The 27,807-nt window shown below is 37.1% G+C and overlaps 1 protein-coding gene and 1 long non-coding RNA gene across 3 annotated transcripts in view; one reads left to right on the top strand and one right to left on the bottom strand.

The window, feature by feature from the left end:
• Positions 1-19,038, top strand: part of cpa6 (carboxypeptidase A6) — a 121,656-nt gene extending 102,618 nt beyond the window's left edge. The window contains exons 9-11 of the mRNA XM_039754612.1: positions 2,376-2,578; positions 8,990-9,074; positions 17,947-19,038. Of these exons, the coding sequence (XP_039610546.1) occupies positions 2,376-2,578; positions 8,990-9,074; positions 17,947-18,176 (518 nt within the window). The 3' untranslated portion in view covers positions 18,177-19,038. The remainder of the gene's footprint in view (positions 1-2,375; positions 2,579-8,989; positions 9,075-17,946) is intronic.
• Positions 68-27,807, bottom strand: LOC120530273. 2 transcript variants are annotated; one of them, XR_005633934.1, is made up of 4 exons: positions 27,671-27,807; positions 8,715-8,870; positions 4,979-5,065; positions 68-633 (listed from the first exon to the last, which is right to left on the bottom strand). It is a non-coding gene; the product is annotated as an uncharacterized LOC120530273 (long non-coding RNA). The 2 variants fall into 2 exon arrangements; XR_005633935.1 differs by lacking the exon at positions 4,979-5,065.

Genomic DNA, 27,807 nt, shown 5'->3' with positions numbered 1-27,807 from the left:
TGCATTTTCAGCTTTTCACTGAGATTAGCTGTTTCAACACCATTAACCAAGCTTGTTAGCACATTTCTTAGCGCTTTCTCTACTATTGATTCTCGAAATGTTCAATGCTGTGTTTTCCTTGTTACATTATATATTAAGCTTCTAAATGCACAGTATTTGCCCCACAGAACATGACTGAAATAAAAGTCCGCAAAAATTGCTTCCGTATTGAATAGCACTTAGTTTTGCCATGGGAATCTGCATAACAGGTCACAAAGCAAATGGAAAATTAAATGAATTATTTTAGTAAGAAACAAGTCAAAGGTTGATCACAATAATTACAGTCTTTTTATTAGTTTGTAGAGAGATGTAGAAACAAGAATAACAGCAATTTGGGCCCCAGAAGAGAAAAGCCTGTTGAAAATGTGTTTAACGCTTTGGAAAGAAATGGCAGATTTTTGAAAGCCTATCCTTTGTCCCTCTTGGATGGCCAGGTAGACTTCTCATGGTTTATGCATACTGCTTTATGGATGCAGTAATGGACAGGAACAGGTTGGGGTTATGTTGGCCTCCTCTTTAATATGGCGCAAACAGGCAGATATAACCCTGGCTTTCGGCATAACCAGTTTTTATGTTTTCCTTTTATTATGGTCCCTGTAAGTGAAGGAAAAAAGTCACTCAACATAATGAAAGAAAATGCAATTTAATTGTATTTTGTGCCATATGTTATTTTTATAAAAAGTTTTATTTTAACTTTATAACTACTGTTGAATAGTTTGATTGCACATGTAAGTTAACTCGGTGTTAAAGATGTACATCAGTGCAGCAGTTTCAATGGTGCATTTTACTACTTGAAAAAATAGCCATTTTCAATTTGTTTGATCAGATCCCAGCCATAACTTAATTTCTAATATCTTATTAATCTTTTTTGTTCTGTACATATTCATATTTATCTATTTAGCTTTCAACTTTACTACTATTTGCAGTTTAGGTTGATGCAGTAATGCTTTTCTTTGTTAAGGTAGTTGTACAGTGTGCAATGACAATAAAGCTGAATTGAATTTAATCAAATGGGAATGAGGGTCAAACAGAGGCTCAGAACCAATCAGACTGCAATGAGAGAAGAAACAGCTTACAGTAAACTTAGGAGATTAACAGAAACAATACACTTTGCCCTGGAGATAAACGAAACAAGATTCCATTCACATACAGTTTTCACAAAAATGCACTAAAATTCATTTCACTGGTAATTTCAGAATTGCAAAACACAAAAGTCACTAAAAAAGTTTTAAAAGTTTTCTGGAGTAGAAAACAAGAAATACAGCCTTTTAAAGACTCACTCACACATCCATGTTTACCTGTGGTTTTTTTTATTTTTTATTTGTAGCTGTATAATGCAGGTAATCACTTGCATACCCATAAAATCTATTTGATTTATTCCTGTCAATCACATCCCCAAGGAGGTGCAGTCCATTTATTTTAAATGTGACATGCTGTATATTATTCAATTCTCTCTTTTAGATTATGTTCTTTGCTTTTTGATGTAGTAGTACTGACTTGTTCACTCTCTGTATGATTATACACAGTGTATTATTTATTTGCCAGTGTACAAAATAGTTTGCTGCTTTACTTAGCTGTTTATATAAGATGGTGATTTACTTGTTTTTTAGTGTAGATGCTGCTCCACAAGGAAGACAAGTAGAAACACATGTATTAGACATGTATTAGAGGAATTAGGATTTACCTTTGTTTAATTTAATATTATATGCTTTCTCTTTTATCATCTGCCACTGTAGAAAAAAAAATATTATTTTAAAATATTTGTTTTTTTGGCTTTTGTGTTCTGAATGGCCTTTAGCTCTGCTGCCTCCCGGTTCTAGGGTCCTGGGTTAGAATCCATTGGCCAGTTGCTGTCTTTGTGGGCTTTTTCTCATGGCAAGTTTAACTCACACAACTCCAAAGATAATGCTTGCTAGGTTAATTAGTGCCTTTAAATGGCCCCAGTGAAAATGTGGGTGTTATTTTGGATGGGGTCTTGTGGTGGTCTGGGATTCTTGCCCCTTGTGACTCTGAGAACATTTTGAGAGGTTGAGTGATAAAACAACCACTGTGCTCTGATACCAAGAGAAGTTAGTAGTCCTATTACTGACTATTATGGGCCTAATATTGACTTGAGACCATTTACGACACACTTTGAAAAAATAATCTCCTCTTTTTGTATTTCTTTTTATTAGGCTAACTATAATGTTAAAAATCTTGCTTGGAAAGCCTTTGGTTAATTTTCTTAAGTAGAACATGAACAACATCTTGTTAAAAACTCAAAACCGTTTGCCCAGTTTAAATCTTAGTTATATCTTTATTAATTCCTTGATTATATTCTTTTTCTACCAATCTAGAAGAAGGAGCTTCATCTCATCCATGTTCTGAGACCTACTGTGGGCCATTTCCTGAATCTGAACCTGAGGTGAAAGCTGTTGCCAATTTTCTTCGAAAGCAAAAGAAGCGTGTGAAGGCTTACATTTCAATTCATGCCTATGCTCAAATGCTGCTGTATCCGTATTCATACAAGTATGCTACGATTCCAAACTTTGACTGTGTTGTAAGTAATCTCCTCTTTAAATACATTTGCTTTATCATTTCTAAACAATAGCACATTGTACATAGGGAGGCACAGTCAGAAAACAATAACAGTAACACTTTAGCTGGGGTTGCCATAGGGTATCTTTTAGTCACCTGTTGCTATGATACACAAACAAAGCCTTTGCTAAGGTCTTGTTACATTGCAGTAAGTCACTAACAGATGCACCATGATGTCCCCTAATCTAAATGTATACCTGAATATCAGCCCCATGTGTATGTTTAAAATTTGAATAATTTACTTTCAGTGAATTCTTGTTATGATGTGCCTATGTAATTGATACAGTTGAGTATTACAGCATTTTTCTAGCCTGATATACCATTTATACAAAGAAGGCAAAAATTAGGATTTTTGCATATGGGTAGGGCAACGTAGGGGGCAATTCTGATATTTGTTACCCACTGTCTGTTGGTGTGCTTTTTATACTCATCTTTTGCGCCATGTGCTGGAGTGAATAAATTTAGTAGTAACAATAATTCAAACTAAAAGGTGTTATTCACAAATGTGATTGCTTTAGTAAATACTTTCTCCACATTTTTATTGTGCTTTGGATTCATTTTGGATTTTTACAATGTAACAACAAAAAAGGAGCTTAATATGAAAAATGAAATTTGTAAGCATTGTCATTTAAAATTCAAGAATTCCAGTAAACACAGTCTGTTCCAGTAACACAGCATGTTAAAGCACCAGTGGGATGAGGAAGGGGGCCTGTCTAGATTTAGTATTCTGTAATAATCAGGATAGGATTGAAGGGGTAAAGGTGATTGATGCATTAGGATCTAGTTGCCATAATGCAAACAGTTTTACAGTGTTTTAGCTGAGTGCATATTCTAAAACAAAATCAGTTTCATTTTAGGAGGTCAAAAATTAAGCATATGCAGCAAAACCTAAGTAAGATAAATTGGGAGAAGCTTTTAAGTGTGGAGGCAGTTAAGGAATCGAGAGGCAGTTTTAGCGGTTTTACTTGTAGTGCAGGACATGTTTTTTTTCTTGCCAAGTACCCCAGACACAAGAAATAAGTTGCCAAGTAGAGTGGTAGAGAGTTGGAATTGATTTTGATATGTCTGATTAAGACAGGCAGAGATCTCAATCCAACTGAGAATTTGTGACTGGACTTGTGAAAGTCTTTTCACTCATTACCCCCAAACAACTTGACAGAACTTGAGCAGTTTTGCAAAGATGAATGGGAAAACATTGCAGAGCCCTCACATGCAAAACAGATAGAGAGAAACCTGTGCACTCAGACACAAGGCTGTCACTACTGCTAAAGGTGCATCTACTAAACACCAACTTGAAGGGGTGAATTCTTATGCCATTAATTATTTTATGCTTTATATTTAAAATTAATTTAGACTTCTTTGCAGATATCTGTTTTCACTTTGTCACTAAATAGCCTTTTTACTTTGAAAAGTGTCAAAAAGACAAATTAAATCCACTGCGATTTAATGTTTTATCATAAATTGAGAACATTTCCAAAAGGGTGGGTCTGGCCATTATCCCCTGACCTCTCTCATTAACAAGGGGTTTTCAGTTGTAGAACTGGATAGGTTTGACTATCTCATCATTCCTTGTCAACTCTGGAAACTATAGTTTGTGAAAACTTTCAGGAGGGAAGCTGTTTCTAAGATGCTGCAACCACCAAATTGGTGGTATGCATATGAGTGACCTCTAAGACTGATTGACATCATGTCCATGTCTCTTTTCTGCTTTGCACCCAGTGCTCCTGTAATAGACTTGATGAACCATTGAACTGGAGTAAGCAGATTTGAAATTATTTTATTTCTAGCCATATCTGAAAGCATCACAATCAAAAGAACGATGAAGTGCAAATAATGAATTTCCTTTATACACTTTGCAGTAGCAGTTATTTTCACAACAAGGTGCTGGCTTGACACATATTCCTCGAACACATCATGGACCATTTGCTTTCACAATTTTTTATTATTTTAGTTATTTAACGAAATCCTCACAATTCTTTGTACAGAAGAGGTGCAAAAAGAATAACAGCTATCAGGTTCTTCAATTACGTTGGTTTCTGTTTCTCATTTCATGTAGCTTTATTTCAACACACTTGACTTACAAGGAAAGGACAAGTGCTTTCCTCCTTAAAAGCATTCAAGGCTGAGCTATTATATGAGAACAAAATACAAAAGTAACTTCACACCTTATCATGACTTCAGCATGTGATATCTAACATCCCTTGGCTATCAAAGCCTGCGCATAGACTGTGGTTTGCAATATGCTATGTGCCTGATTGAACAACACGAGGAGTTTAACAAACATTTAATCCATGTGCATAAATTCTGTTTAAGAGGACAGATTTTTTGTGGCAGTTCTCTTAAAAATAAGTGATTGAAGTACCTGCCATCCTTAGTTGGCAAGATCATCGCAGGTTCTCAAACACATATTTGTGTGAAACAACACAGTCCTGATGTTTGAAGAAATCACCTGCAGAAATCATTAGAAGAGTATAAGACTGGAGACCTTTCTTAAGTTGTTACCAAATACCTCAATAACAATGAAAAAAGACTTCAGATGGTCATCTTAAATACAATGTGCTCTTCTATTAATGAATATTTATGACTGTAGTCCATGACTCAGGCAAAGTACACTTCATCATTTAGCCACTGGTTGAATTTTGACTACAAAACGTAACCTTTTCTTAACATCTGCTCAGCATTTTACATTATATTACTAAAAAAAATATTAATTTACTTCACTACCATATTTTACTGTCAGTTACTGATGCATTCAATGCTGCAGACTCTGTCTGCTAGAGCTAAATGTAACATCCCTTATAGCAGTAAAATTTTCAGGGAGACCTAAATTTGAGAAAAACCTTGTACCTCTCAGGCTTGGATAGGGCTTATCTTGTGTCTACCACCACCCATTTCCTGAAGAAGCACTTTCAGTCATATGGTTGTGTTCATTCAGAGCCTATCCTGACAGCTTTAGGCACACAGCAGTAACTGGTACTGTATGGGCTACCAAACCATCATAGTATCAAATCATACATCTTAGGACAATTTGGATTAATTTATTAACAAAATATGCATTTGGTTGAGATGTGAATCTTGAATGAGTGGAGGAAATTCTTAAGAACCTTTGGGAGAGCATGCAGTTTGCTCACAGTGACCAGGCTGAGTTAAGTTTAGATAGCAGCATAGTACAGTACCGTTCCTATACCATATAATAACCTGTTATAAATATTAGCAGGTCATCTGCTTCTTTATTTCTGCATTACCTAATGTTACTTTGGGTTGTAAAATTGTTTTGTTGCGAGTAGCATACCAATTGCTGATATTCTACTTGAACTGGTTCTTAACAATCATAGCTACGGTCTGAAGGTGTTGCACTTGCTTATGATTCTGTGATAAAGTGTAAGGCTGGTTAATGAGAGTATAAAAGCAATACATTTTTTAAATTAGTTTTCATGATTATATTTTTAGTAAGGTAAAGAAGATCTCATAGGTAAATATTAAATAATACTCCATTTGAAAATAAACTACTTTATTACATTGTAAGAAATGCTGAAGTAACTCTTGATAAGTGCTCTATCGCAAGAAACTAACACTTGATAAGTGCTTTATCGCATAATAATATCAAATGAATCTGCTTGCCATCTCTCAACACCATATGTTTTATCATGGGAATAGTTTTTGGGGACACCTGTCTTTAAAACATGAACCCCTTTTACAAAAAGCATAGACTCTTTTCCTGTAGACCACAGTTATATGTTACACCTCTATCACAATACCTGTTCATCTGTTCTTACACTTACTAGCCCTTGAGAGTATACAGTTTACAATTGCAATGCACTTGCACCTAGGACTATAATCCACTACCTTCAGAATTCACCCAGGTATGACTGTCACTGTAGTGTCTCTATTGGAAATGTTCTCTCTCTGTCACCCCTGATTGACTTAGCCGAGAAAAGAATTTGGTTTCCCCAGCTATCTTTGGTAAAATAGAGAAAAACGTACAAGCAGAAAAACAGACCTAGTAAGATTTAATTAAACAACTAGTTCTATAAGGAAAATCAAATAAGATGTGGTTATCCAAACTATAAAACCTGATAGTTTAAGATATTCAGTATGTTATCCTCTTTTTAGGCAGTGCTTAATCTTGTAGTTACTTGAAGTCTGTCTTCTCTCTGTTCAGTTCATCTCAGCTATCTAGTCAGCTCTTCTTCTGGTCAGCTCTCTACCCAGCTACAGCATCTCATCGTCAGATTTATACAGCTTACTTCACTATCCCCTGAAGTGCTCTACCCGCCTCTTATCATGCCTTTTATCAAAGCTACTCATAAATTATCCCTGTCCCTTCCTCCAGTCATTCATTCTGGGAGGCTCATGTTTCTAAAGTCTCTGGAAAACTTTCCTGGAGCTCATATACCACTGTTTTCCCAAAGGAGCTCATATACATAAACCCACACTTCTGCCATCTTAGACAGAGTATCAAAGTGTGCTCTGTACTCAAAGGTGGGAATTCTAAACCACCTCAGATATGGCAGCTTTGCATTCAGAAGCAACACACAAGAAATGTGTTTCCTGCAAAGCTTTGCATTCACTGTTGTTGCTGCAAAGCACCCTTGTGAAACTGGTTAGAGACAGACCTCATATTCAGCCGGGGCTATAGCCAAGCCATAAAGTAAAAACTAAGGACTTTTCACTCTAGTACAACTACTTACTGTCAGAAAGGTGCTTTTTTCTTATAAGCAACCAACTCCAAATAGTTATTTTAAAGACAGTACAGATAATTGTCTGTACAAAATGGCAGCTGTTACAAACACTGAATGAAACAATGTTAACAAAGCACACTGCAGAAAACAAATCTCTCTTGTGTAGTTCTTCTTTGTTTTTTTTATTCTCCATTATAATAGATTTACCCTTTTTATTTGGATATTATTATATACAGTACACTTATTCATGTTTATTAACAACATTTCAAGCTCAGAATACATCCATGCCTTGTTTTTTATTAACGTCTACCTCTGTGTATGGATTCATACCATTTGTACACTATGGCTTTGAAGATTCTTTTTGGTGGTTTAATCACTCTGTACTCAGCCCCTGACTTCCATTTTTTCAGGTTTAGCGTTAGCCTTTGGAATAATGTTCAGCTATAAAGCCTTCATATAAATGTTTTTAAAGGCACAAAAACACTTCTAACATTTTCAAATGTCACATAATCATGTGGAACGTTGTCCAATCATTAACAGAAAAAACAATCAGAAGTACCTGCATCCTGTCTGAATCCCTCAGTTAATTGTTCCTCAGTACTTAACAGCCATGGCAATTAAAATCTCATGCTATTTTTAAGCATTTCACACAAGTGCTATGTATGAAATCCTACTGTTACAGTCTTTCACAAGCCAATCCGACATTGTATTTCTTGTGTTTCCATCATAATTGGGATACATAATTATCCTACTGTGAGCAAACATGATATCTCAGTAGCATTTTAAGGATGGATTAAAGCTGTCAAATTTCTGTCAGCTTATTGTTATTGGAACAATATTTTGAAAGTGTTTGTGTAGATATGTTTATTATTCAACGTACATATCAAACAAAATGCTCATCCATCCCTTCATTTTCTGAAATTGAATATTCCAAAAGAGGGTTTGGGGTAGCTGATGCCTAACATAACTGAGTCAGATGACATTTAAGAATGAAACACAAGTACAGGGAAGAAATAAGGCACAGTAGGTGCACTATAGAAATAAAATATGTGGAATTAAATGGTTTAATTGAAAAGATATGTTTAGAGGCTAAAATTAGAGAACTGAAGTAGCTCACAAATTACAGCCTGAATGACTGTTGTGAATTGAACAAGGTGATACATTAAATTATTATACAATACACTAAACCAGGTACATAGTGTGTAATGAAGTTGTCAGTGTCATTATTTTAACTGCTTCGTAATACATATTGAATCTGACATTCTCAGATCCTCTTAATGCAGTTGAGCATGGCATACAGGAGAATATTCTGGCAGTACTGAGAATAAGCAAGGAACCAGCACTGACTGTGGTTCCAGTCCATTACAGGGCCCACAAACACCCACACCTACACTCATAAGAACCTGGACCACTTACCATTGTGCCAACTCCACGCAGAACGGTCTTCCAGTGTCTTGAGTGTAGAGAGTATCACATGCCTGCATTTATTCATTTTCTTAGACTGTTTTTCTTAGTACAGCATTGCAAGGTGACAGGCCAGTTATAGCACCGTCAAATGGAAGTCTGTTTTTCCTACAAATAAAATGGTATGTCGATGTTAGTACACACATATTAAAAGAATATAAATGTTGCTTAAGTTTAGTGATATTTGATGTCTTGATTATTATTTTTTTTTCTCTCACAATTCTCAGGAATCTGCTGCGCACAATGCAGTTCTGGCTCTGTACTCAGCCTATGGTGTGAGGTACCAGTATGGCCCTGCGTCAACTACTTTATGTAAGGGTTTGATTTCATTTCAAGTTTAATAAATGATATTGTATATACAGTAATGTGTGTAATAGCTGTGTGTCTTCCAATATAATAAAGAACTGCATGCACACATATGGCAAATCCTAGAAGATAGTAAGTACATTGCAGGTGTTTTTTCTACATTTATCTTAGACAATATCACTGATGTTTGCCATGTCACAACATAGTGGACCTAACTAGTTTTTCTGAATGTTTACCTGGGTTTTTTTAACATGCATGGTTTTAATTTTGGTGTGTATTCAGTAAGGAAATGGCTAAGTAAAGTCAACATACCTTTGCCACTCATTTTGAAACAAAACAAATATTGCCATGCAAGGGTTAAAATATGAGTGCTTCAATAATATACATCCCATAATGGAATATTTGTCAGTGATAGAAAGAAATGTAAAAAATGCTAGAAAAGAGTAACCTAACATCCTCAAACCACTTAATCCAGTTCTGACTCACAGGAGTGCACATGCTGCCTGAAAAAGTCTAACGCTAGTCCAAAAACACCCACAAACACGTCAAAATAGGGCAAAAGACGCATTACAGAAAAAAAGCACTTTGTAATGTTGATTTCACTGCTTGAGAGGCTCAGTGTCTGTCTTGCCACGTGTGTCCAGGTATTTTGTTTGGTTGGAAGAAAAGGTCCAGAGGTCGGATAGTTTAATGACCTGCAAAATAAGACCTGCAGTCGGATGTTAGTGTACGTGGAAATACTAGATAGCAGCAGCTTGTAGTACCCTCACCTTTTATCGTGTTTTTCAAATACTATTTACAGCATCTGACTGTTAAAAAGTGCTCTGCACTAATGGCAGTTGGGGCCCTGCATTGATCTCCCAGCATATGGTGTTCTTATGTAAAAAATTCAATATGTAGTAAATTTGCATCAGTGATTTAACATATTGTTAAAATGTTTATAGCCTCTTCCAGGGCGGCTTGGGTAAACCCTTGGACCCTGTAGTGTTCTAGACATTCTTTTTCTCTGTGTGTACGTGTGTAGCCTCCAGTTTTCAGTCCCATGTTGGGATTTGAAGGCCTGAGTCCTTTTAAGCAACCCATTGGTTTATTTTTTGTGATGCAATTTAAAGGATAATACATAAAAATTATTACTATTACTATTATATTGCTATTTTGGAGTAGTCGTCCTCATTATCGTAAATCATGTTGATTACTGATGTACAATACTATTTAACAGTTTGCCCGTTAAACAAGCACTGGGGATCTATGATTATTCATTTCTGTTTGTTCTTTTGGTGTTGAGTACTTGATGTTAATGTTGAGGGATATCATTTAATACTGTCCTTTGGTGTTCGTACTGTATAACAATATGATGGTAGATATTAAGTTTGTATGATTTTTTATGGCATTATTTATTTTATTGTCAATGGCCTGGTAGCTTAATACATTGTGAAATACAGTGTTTCTCTCTTGCTTCTTTATGTGAGGTTTACTAGAGGCCATTTTCATCCTTGGCTGCCCTCTGACACTACCGCCATCACTCTGAACTTCCATTGCTCCTTCCATGTGGATCCTATGATCTTTTCTCTGCCGTATCCACTGCCTTCACATTCACGCTACCAACACATAGCCAACTCCTTTTAAACTCACTTCCCCAACTCCGTGAGCTGATCTAAGCTGGGATCCTTCCCAAGATCACCAACAGCTACTTACCCAGGCCAGTGAATTTAAACAGAGGAGCGGGTTGTGTGAGTTTTGCTCTCTAAGTGCTTCATCATCTCTCCCTAATCCTGAGGAGAAATAGTCTTTTCACATGACCTTTAGGGGCCAATGCACAGGTCAGCCATTGTACAGCACCCCTGAAAGGATTTTCAGGTTAAGGGCCTTATTCAAGGGCCCAATGGAGTAGGATCCTTTCTGGCAGCAATGGAATTTGAATTGACAGCCTTTCTGATACCAGCTGGATCCTCAGCCTCAGAGCCACCATTCTACCCTCGTAGATTTGTAAATGAGTGAAGCATTCTGAGCCTTTCTGTTCAACTGAAGTGAAAGGTAAACACAAGCAAGGCTGAAGAGTCCTTATTTCAGCATTACATACCCATGACAATGCTGCTGGTGCAGCTGCTTGTTATTTTTCTATAATGATTTTAGTCATGGTGAATAACTACTTCTAGGTCTTTTCCAACTTTTTGCTTTTCTTGGTGTCATGCAGTGTTGATTATCATCGCCATTTTGACCAGATTGTGCCTCCTATTGTTGGAAACAAAACCCTAGAATCAGACTTTTTTCCATTCCACTAGAATCATGGACAGTACAACAAGAACATTTATTTCTATAGCAAATTTTCACAAAAATGATGTAGCTCAAATTACTTTATCAAAGAAGCGGTAACATGCAACAAAAACAAATTAAATTTTGATAAGAATAATAATAATGCATAAATAGTATACATAATCAATAATACACACATAAGACAGATATATAGTTAGAAATAGAACCCTTACATATAGAATTCTCTATACTGTAGTCTCTAAATGACAGTCTGATACTAAGGTCAGTTGGCCATTGTGGACAAAAAAAATTCCAACTAAGCTTGCAATATTATAAAAGGAGTTCCTTAATTAAAAAAAAGTAAATATAGTTATGTGATTTAAAGTGTAGGTCATACTCAATGTTTACACCTAAATTCTTTAGTTCTGCATTGACTTTTAACTCTATGGGACTGAGTTAATTTCTAATGCCTCATTATTTCCATTTTTACATACAACTAAGGTTACAGATTTTCTTTATTTCACTTGAGGAAATTACTACTCATCCATTTAGATATACAAGACAGACACTGAGTCAGAGAGCTCATAGTGTCAGGGTAATCAGATGCTATAGATAGGTAAAGTTACGTGTCATTTGCACATCTCGTGTTTTGAAATAATTTGGCCTAATGGGACCATATAGATTGAAAAGAACTGTCGGCCCAGAATAGATCCTTGTGGTACACCATATACTGTACAATATCATCTGAACTACATTCACCACAACTAACAAAGAATTTTCTACTTGTTAAATAAGACTGAAACCTATATAAGACACTGTCCAAGAGGCCCATCCATTGATTAAGGTGATTTAATAGGACACTGTGGTCTGTGGCGTCAGATGTTGAGCTCAGGTCTAGCAGAACAATTATAGACACATGGAATCTGTCTGCATTAACCCATAAGTCATTTACTACTTTAAGCAGTGCAGTTTCTGTACTATGATTTTTTTCTAAAACTCAACTGAAACTTATCAAGAATAGAATGTTTATTTAAATAGTCATTGAAAAAAAATTACTTAAAAAAGACAGGTTAGAAATAGGCCTAATTTTGTAAAATACTTAGGAGTCAAGATTATATTTCCCTGTATCCCTGTTTATGTGTACCTGAAAATGAGTTCACTATGTCAAGTACACTGTCAATTAGAACATCTGAGATATCTTTGAAAAATGGTACTGAGTCAAGAACACAAGTGCAGGGTTTTAGTTGAGAATTTATTCTACAGAGTGCAGGAAATCCCATTTCAGTAAAGGAATCTAATTCTCTAAAAAGAGCATGCTGAGGTTCAACAGGATTTATTTTGGAGAGGTGTATTATATTATTTCTAAAATTGTTTATTTTGTGTTTAAAAAAATGCATCAAAAACCTCAAAAAAGTTTTGCTAGAAATTTCCAGGGGGCAATCTGTTGAATGAACTGGGTTTAGAAGACTATAATACATCACAGAATATTCAGGGGACTAGGCAGCGAGTTTGCATACCTTAGCCTTTGAGATGTGTTTTTCTTATATTTTAGTTTACTATTTGTGCACATTTCCATTACCCTATATTACTATTATTAGGCTCTTTAAAGTCCTTAGTCCATTCTATTTTGTGTACACACATATTCAGTTCAGCGTCACTGGAGCATAGGGATCAACTTTGAATAAGGCACTGGGCCTTCAAATGGCACAAAAATACAAATACACACTCAAACACAGGATCAAGTTTTCTGGGAATATGGGAAGAATGTATAAGTTCCATACAGGCAGTAAATCCAGCTTTTAAAAAAAGAAAGAAATCGGCCTTGTACTGGCCAAGATTCATATACAGTATTGATGTTTCTTTGCACATACTGCAAGGTATATTCCATTGCATTGTCTTATGTATTCAGCATCATATTTTGTCTCCCAAGCTTTTAAAGAAGTGCACTATTAAGTGCAGTATTATGCATATTGTGGAGAAATGCAAATGTTTATGTGTACACAGTTCTTTTGTACTGTAAACATCTGAGCTGCCTAATGCAGCTGACCATCCATCTGGACTAGTACACAGAAAAATGTCTTAGCCAGTGCTGATGATATACAAAGAGTGGGGACCAGTGTGTCCTGATGCTGTTTCTCTCATCTGCTGTGGCCATGTCCCAGTCTTAGCAAAAGTAGGCAGAGGTTGCCTCCCCAGAGAATTTTAAAATAGAAAAACAACAGTTTAGCCAGTAAAGATTTTAGCCATAATTACAATCATAAAAATATGAAAAGCAGCTCTAGCAGTTGCAAAGTCTTCTAAAATGACAGGACATTGCTCATGGGCTCAGCTGCTTACCTTAACTTTGTTTAAGCATAGCTTTTTTTTATTCTCTAGTGGATAAATGTTCAGAATTTCAGCAAAGGAAAACAAAGTCAAACCAACTTCATAAATTATGAGGACAATTTTGCAGTCTTCTAAGCTGGTAGCCATTAAAGAAACTTCAAACATGTTAAGATATACTGTCCTAATTCTTGTAATTCATGCTGTAGTATTTTTATTTTTATAAAAAATGACATATTAGATATCATAAACATTTCTATTTTGTTTATTTATTTTTGCAAGAGGTGTATGGAAGAATGCAGCTTTTATAAGTACAGAAGAGAATGGTATTCCTTGGACTCCAGCAGTATATTCTGGCACATTCATCTTCACATTCAAGAATATAAATAGGCCCTTTTTCACTTTCTGCAAAACTTACTTAGTTTATAAAATATTTTAATTCCATTATATGTTGTTTCAAAATGTATTTATGAAGGTTCTAATTTTAATCTGATCAAGTCTAATTACGGCAAAACAGTTCAAAATATTTTTTGTACAGTGCTCCTCACTGAGTAGAGGCTGCGTGCTCTTACACAAATTTACAACATAATATAGAAATAGGTAAACTTCACAGCACTTACATAGGTGAGCAAACAAACTACACAAATACATACTACAACAGGGTAATTTCAACTTGATTAACATAAACAGACCCTCACAGTATACTGTAAGTCCATCAACGTTATATAGCTCAGATATGGTCAGCTGACAATACAAGAACTGAAAAGAAAAATTAGTCAGCAGCATTCCTAGAGAAACAAAACCTTTGTGGGGATCTGCAACAGTTAGCTACAGCAAACAAAGCCACCGTTCTGGTGACATAAGCCAACTGACCACCCACTGCCCTATGGGCATTCTTCAATAGAATTACTTGTACTGGGCAGTCTGATAAGAATAATAAATTCTTACATATTTGGATTCCAATGTTTCCAAAAAGTCTGTTATTAGCGTAAGCTGCCGTAAAGTAATAGATTACTTAATGATGTAGAAGTACATAATAAACAAGAATGGTTGTGTAAGATATTTGAAATATTAAATTGTGTGCTTCAATTAAAATGTTTAAACTGTAAAAATCCTCAATTGTAATAGAAATGTGTGAAAATTTTTCACCCTTTGATAGAGGCCTACTAGATCACTAGTACCGAATCCAAAAAGAGCATGACATTCGTAATCACTGACCTTGAAATATTCTAAAATGATACCGCACATGCTTTTGCTTGAAATGTGTCATTTTCCACCCTCAGTTAGAGGTCCATAGACGGCTAGATCCCTAGTAAAGGAACACAAATCCAAAATAACCATATTCATAATCAGTAATCTAAAATGATACAGCACATGCTTTTGTTTGAAAAGTGTCACTTTTACCTTTCTGGGAATGGCTCTTTAGAAGGCTAGGACCACTAGTTAAGAACCTAATGTCAAAAATATTATCATACTCATGATCAGTAAACTCAAAATTGTACAAGGCAACACTCCAAAAGCCTATATTATCAATCATCATTCTTTGAAGTTTTTTTGAAAAGCAGTCAGTAACTTTGACTCCTCGTATCCCATTATAGTGTGAACTCTTGGTGTTAGTTGATATAGCACGCATAACTCTAAGTCTGATCATCTTTGCCGAAGACACCTATTGGTTTTCTCTTTAACATATAGGATTAACATCCTGCAGAAAATATAGGCCAAAGTGACCAAAAATGATGAGTTTTCATGTCTAGATGGCAAAAAAGTAGGTGGAAAGCTCAAAAAGCTTCATGTCTTGCATAACTAGACCTCAAGATGAGTCAAACGGTGTATCATATGTGGGTTTTTTTTGTTCATACCAGTGAGTTAGTAGGCACCAGACAAAAAAAAACTGAAGTGATTTCAAAGCATTCAAAAATAATTGTTATGAACACAATGTCTGTGGAAATGTAGCCAGGTGCCAAGTACCATGGCATGGTTACCAAAAACAAGAAGCAGAATAGATGAGGGCTGGTGATAGTTCCTAATGATTGTTATTGTATTTTTCTGAGCTGTAATAAGAAGAAGCTGTAATCAGGTCATGCTATACTGAGGCCCATGGATAATCTTTTGCACAAGCAGGCAGATCATTCCACAGCTTTGAGTTCTTTGTACCAAAAAGGTGACCCTCCCACTCTTGTTTTATTAATCTTTTGAATCCTCAGCAGACCGGCATCTTGTGACTGAAATGCATACTCTGGTATGTACAGTATATATTGATAAGGTCAGATAAGTAAGTAGAGTAGTGCCCAAGGCCATTAAAAGCTTTAAGAAGAAGGATTTTGAAGTCCACCCTAAGTCAATGCAAAGGCAGGAGTTATGAGGAGTTATTTTCTAATTCTAGAAATGGTTCTAGCAGCAGCATTTTGAATAAACTGAAAGATCCTTGAGAATGGTTTCAACAGCCACTGAATGATACATTGTAATAGTCAATTATACTAGAAATAAATCTGTGAATTAAATTTCCTGTATTCTCCATACTTTGAAATTGTCTTGATTTTCCTAAATATAACAACTGTAAAGGAATAAAAACCATGTAATATGTGTAGCAACAGGTAAACCACAAAGTTATGTGCTGATTCAGTAAAACTAATGTTTAGGCCAACTGTTTTAAAACCTGACAGTATCTTAATGTTGTCTCTGTCTTTCCAAACAGTTAATAACATTTCTGTTCATTCATATTCAAAGACAAGTAATTATTACTCATTGATTATGAACACAACAGGAAATTGACATTTGGAATCATGGACATATATAGCTGAGTATCATCTGTTTACAAGTGAAAGTTAATACAGTATTAAGAATTGTGGCATCGCACTGATGCTGTGTGGCAATGGATGATTCACTCGCTGTCTTCAGAAGGACTGCTTGCTGTTGTCACACTAACTGAAATTCAAATGCAACTTTGTCAGGCTTACCATTTTATAGGCTCCCCTGCAGTTGGTGCTGAAGCTGCTCATTTGCATGATGGAATGCCAGCTCATTCAGTTTATACCATCCATCCATTAATTATCCAACCCATTATATCCTAGCTACAGGGTCACGGGGGTCTGCTGGAGCCAATCCCAGCTAACACATGGTGTAAGGCAGGAAACAAACCCCAGGCAGGGCGCCAGCCCACCGCAGTTAATTTATACCTCATACCATAACTCATTATGCATCTTGTCAGCACCATTACATAACCCTTCCTTCAAAGCTGTCATACCCAGCAACCTATTCCAACTTATTGCAATGGCACAAAAACTCTTGAAAATGGCTGGGTGGTCTTCATTTCCATTGTGGTCATGCATCCAGTGACAAAGACATTAACAACTAGGCTCTTGAGTGCTTCCTTATCAAATGGCACAGTAGCGATATTGAGTGCGACATTGTCATGCAGTGCAGCAGGGGTGTTATACACTGCACTTCTACGTGTCGATCGTCCATTTTATGTGGGCAGGTAAACCTGCAAGTGTGGAGCTGCAGATGCAACGGTCTTTTGGCTGTCATCCATTACTGATCTGACAGCTATAAACTGCATTCCAGGTCCAGATGTGAACTTTGAGACTCTCCCTTCATGGCTGCTCTATAACACCTCTATGATCTACCTAATGCTTTCCAGTATAGTCTCACCACCTGCTCTGTCTCACTCTGTTTACTTGCTGTCTGCGGCAATGTGATCTGTCACACTTTACCCCAGCCCCCATAAGCCAGAAGCTACGCCAACAACTGTGCACTGAGACCAATGGTCCTTAACAGATGGAAATCTGGGATGAAGATGTCTTCTCTCCTGTACTGATGCTGCAGATTTCATTCCATATCCCAGATGTCAGTGTCAGAACTCTCCAGCTGCTCCTCAGAAGAGCCCATGTTGGGTCTCCACGGATCTTGATGCTTTGCTAAGTTGAATTTTAGGTCTTCTCCATATCCCACTTCTAGCACCAATGTAGCACCAGAGCCATTGGATTCTTGATATTTTTGCATCTCTCTTTTAGGTAGGTCACGGTCCACTGGTGCAGGGCTTTCTGTTGACACACTAGTTGAAATTCATATGCAACTTTAGCAGGCTTGCCCAGCAGTTGGCTCTGAAGCTGCTCATTTGTGTGATGGAAACCAGCTCATATGGCAGGTGACTCATCCTGAGGCTGATGCCACTTGTCCGCACTGTTACAGTAAACTAGTGACTTCTAACAAGGGCAGTAGGAGTGTGTATGTAACATGCTTTATGTGCAGTATGGGGCAGATCCAACAGTGTTCACCCATAATCTCCGTTTGTCTATTTCAGATCTCAGTTCTGGAAGTTCTATGGACTGGGCATACAGGAATGGCATTCCCTACTCATTTGCCTTTGAACTGCGTGATACTGGCTATTTTGGATTCTTGCTCCCGGAGTTCCTAATCAATCCTACTTGCACTGAGACCATGCGTGCAGTCAAAACTCTTGCTCTAAATTTGCTAAAGAAGTGCTCTTCAAGGCAGTCCATCACTCAGAACAAGATTAATTTCCATCCTTGAATTTTATGGAAAATAGTGAAAAGGAGAAGCAACATCCATTTTTAATTTCCTACCTTTGATACTATTAGTTATTTTTATATCAAAAATTAATATTTTAAATTCCAAGAATATTAAAACTGAACTATTTTCTTATTATTACAGTATAGCAGTAGGTTTGGGAAATACCATCGCACTTTTTGGATTTTTCCAATTATTTTCTTGTGACAAATATGCACAAATATGTAAAGTATAATTAAAATAAAAAATCAATGTTTTTAGAATGAACAAAAAAAAAGAAAAATGCATTTCATGTGGGAATTTTTAAGCTGCCAAATGAAGCAAAAGTTGTATGTGGATACTATAAAAAGGGATTACAAAAATCCAAAAAATGTCATTTATTAAAAGAATTGTGTGTCATTTATGAAAGCAACAGTCATATCAAAATAATGTACTATATGATATGCATAAATTAATACAAATGTTTTAACACATTGCACACAGAGATTTGTATGTAAATGTGCTCAAATTGGGAAACTTTGCTAAAGATAACAAGAGCCTTCATTGCTTGACCTTTTGTATTAATGTTGTGTCCTCATGTGGCATGTTACACTGACCACTTATATAATATGTCTGTGCCATTTATTCAGTGCATTGAAACCACTGAGTAATGAGAGGCTTTGTACCCTAAAATGTGGCAGTTCTGCTGTCAGAATGAATTTCCTGAAGGTGTTCAAGTAATAGATTTGAAATATCAAACCCAAGAAGGTCCCCGTTGAGTGTTGCATTGGGCACAAATATGTCTGACTATGAAACATCCATCCATCCATCCATTTTCTAACCCGCTGAATCCAAATACAGGGTCACGGGGGTCTGCTGGAGCCAATCCCAGCCAACACAGGGCACAAGGCAGGAACCAATCCTGGGCAGGGTGCCAACCCACCGCAGGACACACACAAACACACCTACACACCAAGCACACGCTAGGGCCAATTTAGAATCGCCAATCCACCTAACCTGCATGTCTTTGGATTGTGGGAGGAAACCAGAGTGCCCGGAGGAAACCCATGCAGACACGGGGAGAACATGCACACTCCACGCAGGGAGGACCTGGGAAGCGAACCCGGGTCTCCTAACTGCGAGGCAGCAGCGCTACCACTGCACCACCGTGCTGCCCCTGACTATGAAACAGTTTCTTCATTTTGTGTGCCATAATTTTGATTAATGAGAATACCAATTGCTAGAAAGCACTCTGAATTTACAGCTAGTGCCTTTCTTTCCATTGTACCTCTTTACGAATTTTACCTCATTCACTTTGCTTTGTCAGTTGTTAAGAACAGAGCAGTTATAAAGTTGACTTCCACATTATTGCACTTAAATCAACATCAACCAACAGATACATAAGCTAATGTTTCAGTTGTTTACTATAACTGCTTACTTTAAATATCCTCCTTTTGAAAATATCTGAAGAATTTTTATTGAAACATAAAAAAAGATTTTTTGGAAAATGTTTTTGAGTTTTTAATGATCTTATGGGACATTACTCCTCTGTGCCATGTTGCTTTTTTGTTTTCTGCTGCCTTTTCCCAATGATGTTATTACCCATTTTTCAAAGTTTTACTAGTAGGTTGAGCTGTCAACTGGCAAACAATTTGGTAGTAGAATTTTCATGTTTTGGGCATTTGTGGTAAAAATGATTATCCAAATTAATCTTTTTTACTCTAATGAGAATAGGCATTCTTCTTAAAGTGATGTTAACAGTGCTGTCCTTTTCCTGCTGAGACTCATTAAGAATATTTTGTTTGTTTTTTCCCCACCGTTTAATATTCTAGGTCCTTGGTTGACTTAATGATTAATAAAGCTTGGTGCTGCTAGCATTTGTCTATCTGTTTTTGTTTCAGTTTGTAACAGAGGTAGGTTAAGAACTGAAAAACAAAACAATGAGGCAAACTTGTAAGTATAACACACAACCTTTCTTATTATTCATAAAAGCTTTGCTGTGAATACTTTACTGAGTGTGTAAATACTACACTTTTAACCATGAGTATACCAAGTGAGCGGTGGAGGAGCTGTGGGCTTTGGGGGTGTGACACCCTCACCCCTCCCTCAAGAGTGTATTGTCAGTGTGTTGCCAGCGCTCTGCGTACATGTTCTTTGTTTCATTCACTTAGGATTTTTGTGTTTATGCATTTCAAAGCACTGTGGTAAACTGCTGGTGGGAACTGTGACCCCCATATTCTCTAGCTCAGTGCTTTGTGGCTTGAGCTAAATTTAGGGCTCCATCCATCAGCCACCCAGAGCCAGTCTCTGACCACTGTGAGCAGTGTGTGTCTCAGGTAATGTCAGCTGATCTTGCTCTGTGTCAGCCTTCACCTTCTCAATGCAGTGTTACCACTACCCTCCACCTGTCCATAGTGCCAGTCCCATCCGTATTGCCAATTAAATTGCTATGGACTGACACCAGGAAGCATCTGATTTCAAATATGTGCACTGTGGTGAGCTGTAAACCCCTGGTATCTGGCTCGGAAATGAGTGCTCTGTGGCATGAGCTAAACAGAGTGCTCCATCAGTCAGCTATGTAGAGTCCATCTTTGACTTCAGTGAGTGGTGCACATTCCCAGAGACATCAGCTGATCTGTCCCTCTCTCACTATCTCTCTGTCTGCCCCCACTTCCTCTGTGCAACATTGTCACTGCAGTGGCCAACCATTTAATCTGAATTTTCAGCTATCCATGATCGCATCAGTCCACGTTACCTCAGATAATCAGGGTTCTACTGTATATGTTCACCTTAATAAAACTTCTGTGTCTGTGTATCCATGTCACTGTCCTGTTGCAATGTGTCTGTCATTCCAACAGATGACACCTCCCAAATATCACTGCTTTAACAAATCCCATTCCAAATGGCATATAACAGAGACTTATGCATTGCATTTGTCATTTCAACAGATGACACATCACTGACATTTATGGTAATGCATTCTATTACTACAAACTAACTGTGGATTAAAATCTAAGTAATCAATATAGACCTTGGTGTTAATGTTAGCAGTGCACCATGTAATACTTATGTCTCTGATTTATGCAGATTGGTATGGGATTGGCAAAAGCATGGTTAATGTTTGTTAGGTGCCATCTATTGCAATAACAGAGACATAGCAACCAGATGGACCAACGAACCCTCAGACATGTTCCCTTTTATTAAGGTGGATGCTTGTGGTGCACCAACTGTTGGAATGACAAATGCAATGCATTTCATTACTACATGCATTTAAAAATACATTCCAATATATGGTGCCTTACAAACATTAATGCCCATCTTAGATGGGTAGCACAGCTAATATATACAGTATTTATGCACTGTGAGTCTGTGTGTTCTTCCTGTGAATTTTTCTTCAGAGACTTCATTTTTTTCTAAAGTCACCAAGTAATGCAGACTAATGTTGTAAGGTGGCCAGTAAAGTAATGCATTATGGGAGAAGCTGGTTAAAGTAAGTTATTTACTTGTTTTGAGCCATCCGTATTGTGAGTATACGTGTGCTTTTTACACCTTGACATTATAACAGCATTGCATGATCTGAAGCCTACTCTTCCCAGTTCCCCTTTTAGATGTAATACCCACCTTACAGTTAACCACAACTCTGCTTTTTATCTCCGAGCGTTTCTTTACAATGCCTCTTTGGCCACAGATCTTATACAGCCATCTGAGTCTTAAAAGTGAATGTATATTTCTTTTTGGATTTACAGGAAGCAACTCTGGTGTGGCAGTCCACCACTGGGCACACTGACACCCACATCTACATTGATTTAGGGCCAGTTAAGAGTCACTGTTTGACATCAGTGACAGGAAACCAGAAAATCCAGAAAAAGCCCCCACGGGTACAAGGAGAATGCAGAAACTCTACAGCGATACCCGGGCCCAGGATTTGGACCCAAAACTTCAGAGCTGTGAACCAGCAATCTAAAGCATAAATTGTATTCTGAAGGTTATTGATGTTTGTGTCCTTCCTTTCTGACTGAGCTGTGTACAATGGTCATTTTGTATTTCTACCTTTAAGATCATCCTCATCCACCTTTACAGATTCAGCATGCTGTCATCTTTAGTTTAATGCTAATACAGAATAGCACTTACCATCATAAAAGAGCACAAGATGAAAACAAAGTCACACACAAGGTTCAATTAACACACATCCGTGCATATTGTTTAGGATGACTGTTGATTTTGCTTCGGTTTGTTCTTTTTTTTTTTCTAAAGAAAAGCCCTTGCAGCCCACGAGTTTCATTTTAATAGAGTGATTTCTTGTCTGTAAAGTTATGTGCCGAGTACAATGCAGTAAAAGAATAAAAAAATGAATTGTTTCCCATGATCGCCTGATCATACAGCAGAGTCAATTACATGCATGGTTAACTTCTAGGGAGAGTTTAAAGAAGTGATTTTTTTCACTGAGCCAAATGAAAACTACAGCAGAGGACCTTACAGCAGCCATTCTTATACCTGTCTGTCTGTCTAAGAGATTGGGGTTGTCTCTCTTTCGCTGTTGGTGTTTTAAAACAGCTAAGAGTTTTCTACCGATATGCTAATGCACGGTGTCGGCAAAGGTCTGCATCATATGTGTGTTTCATAATGGACATGGACACTTTTGTAAACAGATGAGTAAATGGAGTTTTCTGTTCAGCTCAGTAGACTTTGATGCTTGTAACTCCCAACATCCTGAGGAAAGAAGGGGAAGGAGTGTAGACGGAGATTGTTTAAATTTTAAAACCCCCATTTTTAAATAAAATGGTAGAAGTATGGATGTAGCCTTCGCAGATCACTAACTGCCTTTCATGGTATTTCAGCATCACACACAACCTCAAAAAGGCTCAGCTCTTTTACCTGAGGAGGCTAAAGATCTTTGTAGTGGGAACCAAAATACTGGCAAAAGTCTACAGCTGCAATACTGATAGCATTCTGACCAGCTACATCACAGTCAGGATTGCAGACTCCTTCAAAGGACTGTCCATACTGCTTCTAAAATCACTGGGGTTCATTTCTGATACCAACTATCCAACTTATCACATTTTCACATCTGCCTCTGGAGCTCCACCACAAACATCACTGGCTTCATGGACAGCTCCTTCCTCCAGGCCAAAAGATCATTGCACTCTCAGTAACCTGATCCTTCCTATCTTGTACTGTACCCACCTGCAAGTTTATGTGTAACTCTGCTGTAAGTTACATGTGCACTACCACCTGTACTTTCTTCATTACTGTTAATTTTGTGATCTGTCTGTACAGTTCTATTTTGCAGTGTGTGTGTATTTGTGCTGCTTTTCTGCTACTCTTATTTGTTGTATTTAATACACCATATTGTTGTTCAACTGCCTGGATATACTTCACTGCAAACTACCCCCACCGCAATCTCCCTCAACTGTGGCAGAAGAATTTCACTATGCTCTTGCAATGTATGCGACAATAAATTCTAATTTAATTTAAATCACTTATGAGGCCAACAACTTGCTATACATGCAATATAGTCACATCTTTTATTTGAAACCACCTCCAACAGTTACGAGTTGTCCATTCAGATCATTTGTCTCCATTTATCCCTGTCTGCTACATCCTCTGCTCTCAGACCCAGCACCTTCATATCTCTTGCCAACAAGTCTCTCCACCTAAACCTCTGTCTTCCACTGGCAGCTGCCATATTTTTCCAAACAGGTTTAGCCTATCTGTTGTGTACAACATGACCAAAACAACCTCATTCTACTTTCTGCAACATTCTCCATATTAAATCTGACTCTTGCCATTTGGCAGACTTCCTTGTTTGTTTTTCTTTCCCTTAAAGAGACCCCCAACAGCCCACTTAGCATATGTATTATTGTTCTGACAAGCAGCTCCTCCTTTTTTTCTTTCTGTTGGCCAAAGTTTCAGTGCCATTGAGCAACACTGTTCAGTCCACTGTCTTGCACAGTTCGCACTTATGTGTTCTTGGCAGACTATGATCATTTACAACTTTTCCTTCATTTTATCCATCATGTTGTAAACTCTCTTTTTGATTTATGTTTCACAGCCTCTTTTTGCCTCAAACATGGAGCACAGAAATTTGATGTGGTTCATCTGTTTTAGCTCTATACCTACTTATTCATTCATCCTCTTCTTTACTAAACACCAATACTTTTGTCTTTCTAGTGTTTACACTTAATCCTTCAGTGTTTTAGAACCTCTTGCCAATTCCATATTCTTCTCTGCAGTTCATCTTCCATATCTAGTATGGCTAAATCTTCAGTTATCACAATTCTTCATTTCTTTTGTGTCCTAATTTTTCCTGTTAATTTTATTTCACATATACAAATCTATATGCACATACAGTATGTACATCCAGAATATATTGTTAAAGGGGGGCTTTAAGTCCAAATTCCAACTAGTATAGCTCAGACAAATTCCTCAAAAGGTTCACTTTATGGACAAACAACAACAATTTCTTTTAGGCAAAAGGAGTCTGAAAACAGGTCTGCCATAACGGTGACGACTAATCCACTTTAAAGTAGACCAAGTACCACCACAAAATGTGCAAAGAGAAGAAAATTGGTTAGTTAATAATGGCCAAAAAAAAAACTAGGTAGTGCAATTGATTATAAAGAAGTACAGTATAAGACAGCACTATAAAACAGCTTCAGCAGCAATGATTGTGCTATGCTTTAATAAAGGGATTTCAGACATCATTTTTTTTTTTATTTTTGTTCCCTAGCATTTTTGTATAAAATCATTACAATTTTTTGCAGTGGCCTCTACATCCAGTGCACTGCAGTAGTTCTATAATATAGTTCTTTTAACAGTTTTCATGTTAAAAGACCTAATTTTTGAAGAAGGCTTGTTTTGATGATCATTCAGTCAGTGAGAAATATCTAAGTAAATGAAACCCAAGGCTAAAAACATGTTTAAAATTAAAAAAAAAAACTGGCTGCAATGAGGTTGGAAAGAAATGGTGTCTGGATCAGCATTTTGTAGTGTTCCTTTTCATCAGGTAGTCTGCAAACATCTCTAAGTAGGTAGGTAGGTAGGTAGGTCTTTATTTGTCCCCAGGGGAGATTTTGCTTTTTACAAAAGTTTAATCAAAATAAATAAATAATATAATTCAAATTCTTATAAACAACAAGCCCCTCTCAAATATACACCAGAATGACTACAAAGAAAGAAAACTTCTGACTTGGCAATCACCATCACACCAAGGCATTATGTAGATGTATTGCTGTTGGTATGAAGCATTTCTTGATACACTTCTATTGAATAATTCATTGACTTAAAGTCCTCCATGTTAGTGTGTTTGAGAGAGGATGTGCAGAATTGTTCAGAATGACACTCAATTTTGTTTCAACTCTCTCTCTTGCTGATACTTCCAAGGGTCCATAGTGTGTCCTGTAATAATGCCTGCCCTTTTTAATTAGTCTGTTGATTCAATTGACCCTCTCTTGAAGTGAAGTTACCAGCCCAGCACACCACAGAATAAAAAATCCCACTGGCCACCACAGAGTTATAGAAGATATGAAGGATATCACTTCCCACTTTAAAAGATTGCAGTCCCCTGAGGAAAAAGAGATCACTTTGCCAAATATGCTGTATTTAATGTTTTTTGAATTTCCACAACATATAAGGTCATAAGGTTGAAATTAACACCAAGATCAAGGTTCTAGTCCCATTAGTTTGTGAGTAATCAAATGACAGATTGACAGATCTTGATATTTTGAAAGTGCTAGAGAGCCAGCTGAATTGTGGTTATCAAACGAAAATGCCATTAACAGACAGTTGGACGTGAACCCAGCATATGCAGGCTTTAAAAGAAGAACATCCACATATTAAACAAGACTTCCCTCCAAACCACACCTTATTAATCCACCCCACCTTACAACCTTAATTTGCTATATTTTGCCTTTGATTCCATCCATCCATCCATTACCCAACCTGCTATATCCTAATTACAAGGTCACGGGGGTCTGCTGGAGCCAATCCCAGCCAACACAGTGCACAAGGCAGGAAACAAACCCCGGGCAGGGTGCCAGCCCACCACAGCCTTTGATTCCTATATTTCTAATCATTTTCCTCTAATGATGACTCCCGGTAGGAACTGAAGAAAAAACTATTTTAAGATATGTGGCTCATTTTCTTCTTTTATACAGTATATAAATATCATCTTTTATATATAAAAAGATGATTAGCTGCATAAAGCCTGAAATCATTTACAGTAAATTACGGAGATATATGGGGACTTATATCTCAATTTATGGATTATGGACTTTCTCCTTAACAGGAAGCAGTTTGTTAAGCATAATAATTCTATTTCTGCAGTCCATTATACCTTGCTAGGAGGTCCACAAAGCCCCATACTCTTCACCATCTGTACTAATCACTTGTTTAGCTATCACGGATGCAAATGATACAGCTTTCATTGGCACCTCTAACAATATGGCACAATTTGAGGAAGAGTCAGAGTGGTTGCAGAGGTGGTTTCCAGAAACAGAACCTTCATGTTAATATGAGGAGGACAAATTAACTGCTCATTGATTTTTAGGAAGAATGCTGAACCAGTACAACCACTGGTCCATAGGCGAGAAGTTGGGAGAGTTAGTAGCTTTAAGTACCTGGGAACTATGATGGATAATATATTGAACTTTAATGAAAAACTTCAGCAAATGTAGGAAAAATGCCAGCAGCACAGCAATTTATTAAGACAGTTGAGTAAGACGGCCTACAAAACTATTATACATGTCATACTGCCTTATTTATTCCTGGGCTGGTTCAGAGGACTGTGTGTGACTAATAAAATAATAAACTAGGAAAAATAATACAATTATGGTCTGGTCTTCGTGGGCAATTACAATTAGGTCTTCAAGAACTGTATAACAAGTGAGCAAAATTAAAATCAGAGAAGATAGTAAAGAACCAGACACAATGCTTAAATCATTCTTCCCAAATTTAACTTTCTGGAAGGCAATACCTACTGCCAAATTTAAAACAAAAACTTTGAAATAGGCCATATCCAGAGATAAGTGGCCTACTGGACAGGATGAGCAACTTCTGAGTCAGCCAAAGGGGTTCCTACAAAAACAGCAAGCCTGCAGTTTTGCAAACTGAATTCCATCTCGTGGAGATGGACAGTCCTTTTAAGGATAGCGAGCCACCTAAAAGAGCCATGTAAAGAGCTGAGGACCTATTCTGGCACTCGACACAGATATGTGACTAGTTTGTATTTTATTGCATGCCATGCATGTAGGAATATGCTTTTGCATGTTGCTGACTGGATTTCCACTTGTGGACAATAAGGGTAACATTAATTAAAGACTGTGGCTTTTCTACTAGTTCTCTAAGAAGATGAAACCTATGGGAGAGCAATTAAAATTAACATCCTGAAAAATGGAAAAAAATGGGTATGGCAGGATAGCAAAAAAATGGGCTCTGGATTAAGAAATGAAAGGCCTCACCTTACTTTGTATAGTGCCTTTTTATAGTAGACATCATCTCATTGCAAAACATCCGTTTACCTGCTTGGGGCACAGATCCAGAGTGCCCAGTTTAACCAGGTGAACTCACTGAGGAAGTGACTTACAACCTGGGCTGGCCTTCATCCATTTTCCATTACACCGCAGGTCTGACGTGCTGCTGTAAAAGAAGCTTAAAG

Source organism: Polypterus senegalus, chromosome 5 (genome assembly GCF_016835505.1).
Source record: "Polypterus senegalus isolate Bchr_013 chromosome 5, ASM1683550v1, whole genome shotgun sequence".
NCBI classification, from domain to species: domain Eukaryota; kingdom Metazoa; phylum Chordata; class Cladistia; order Polypteriformes; family Polypteridae; genus Polypterus; species Polypterus senegalus.
This window is presented reverse-complemented; position numbering and strand designations above follow the sequence as displayed.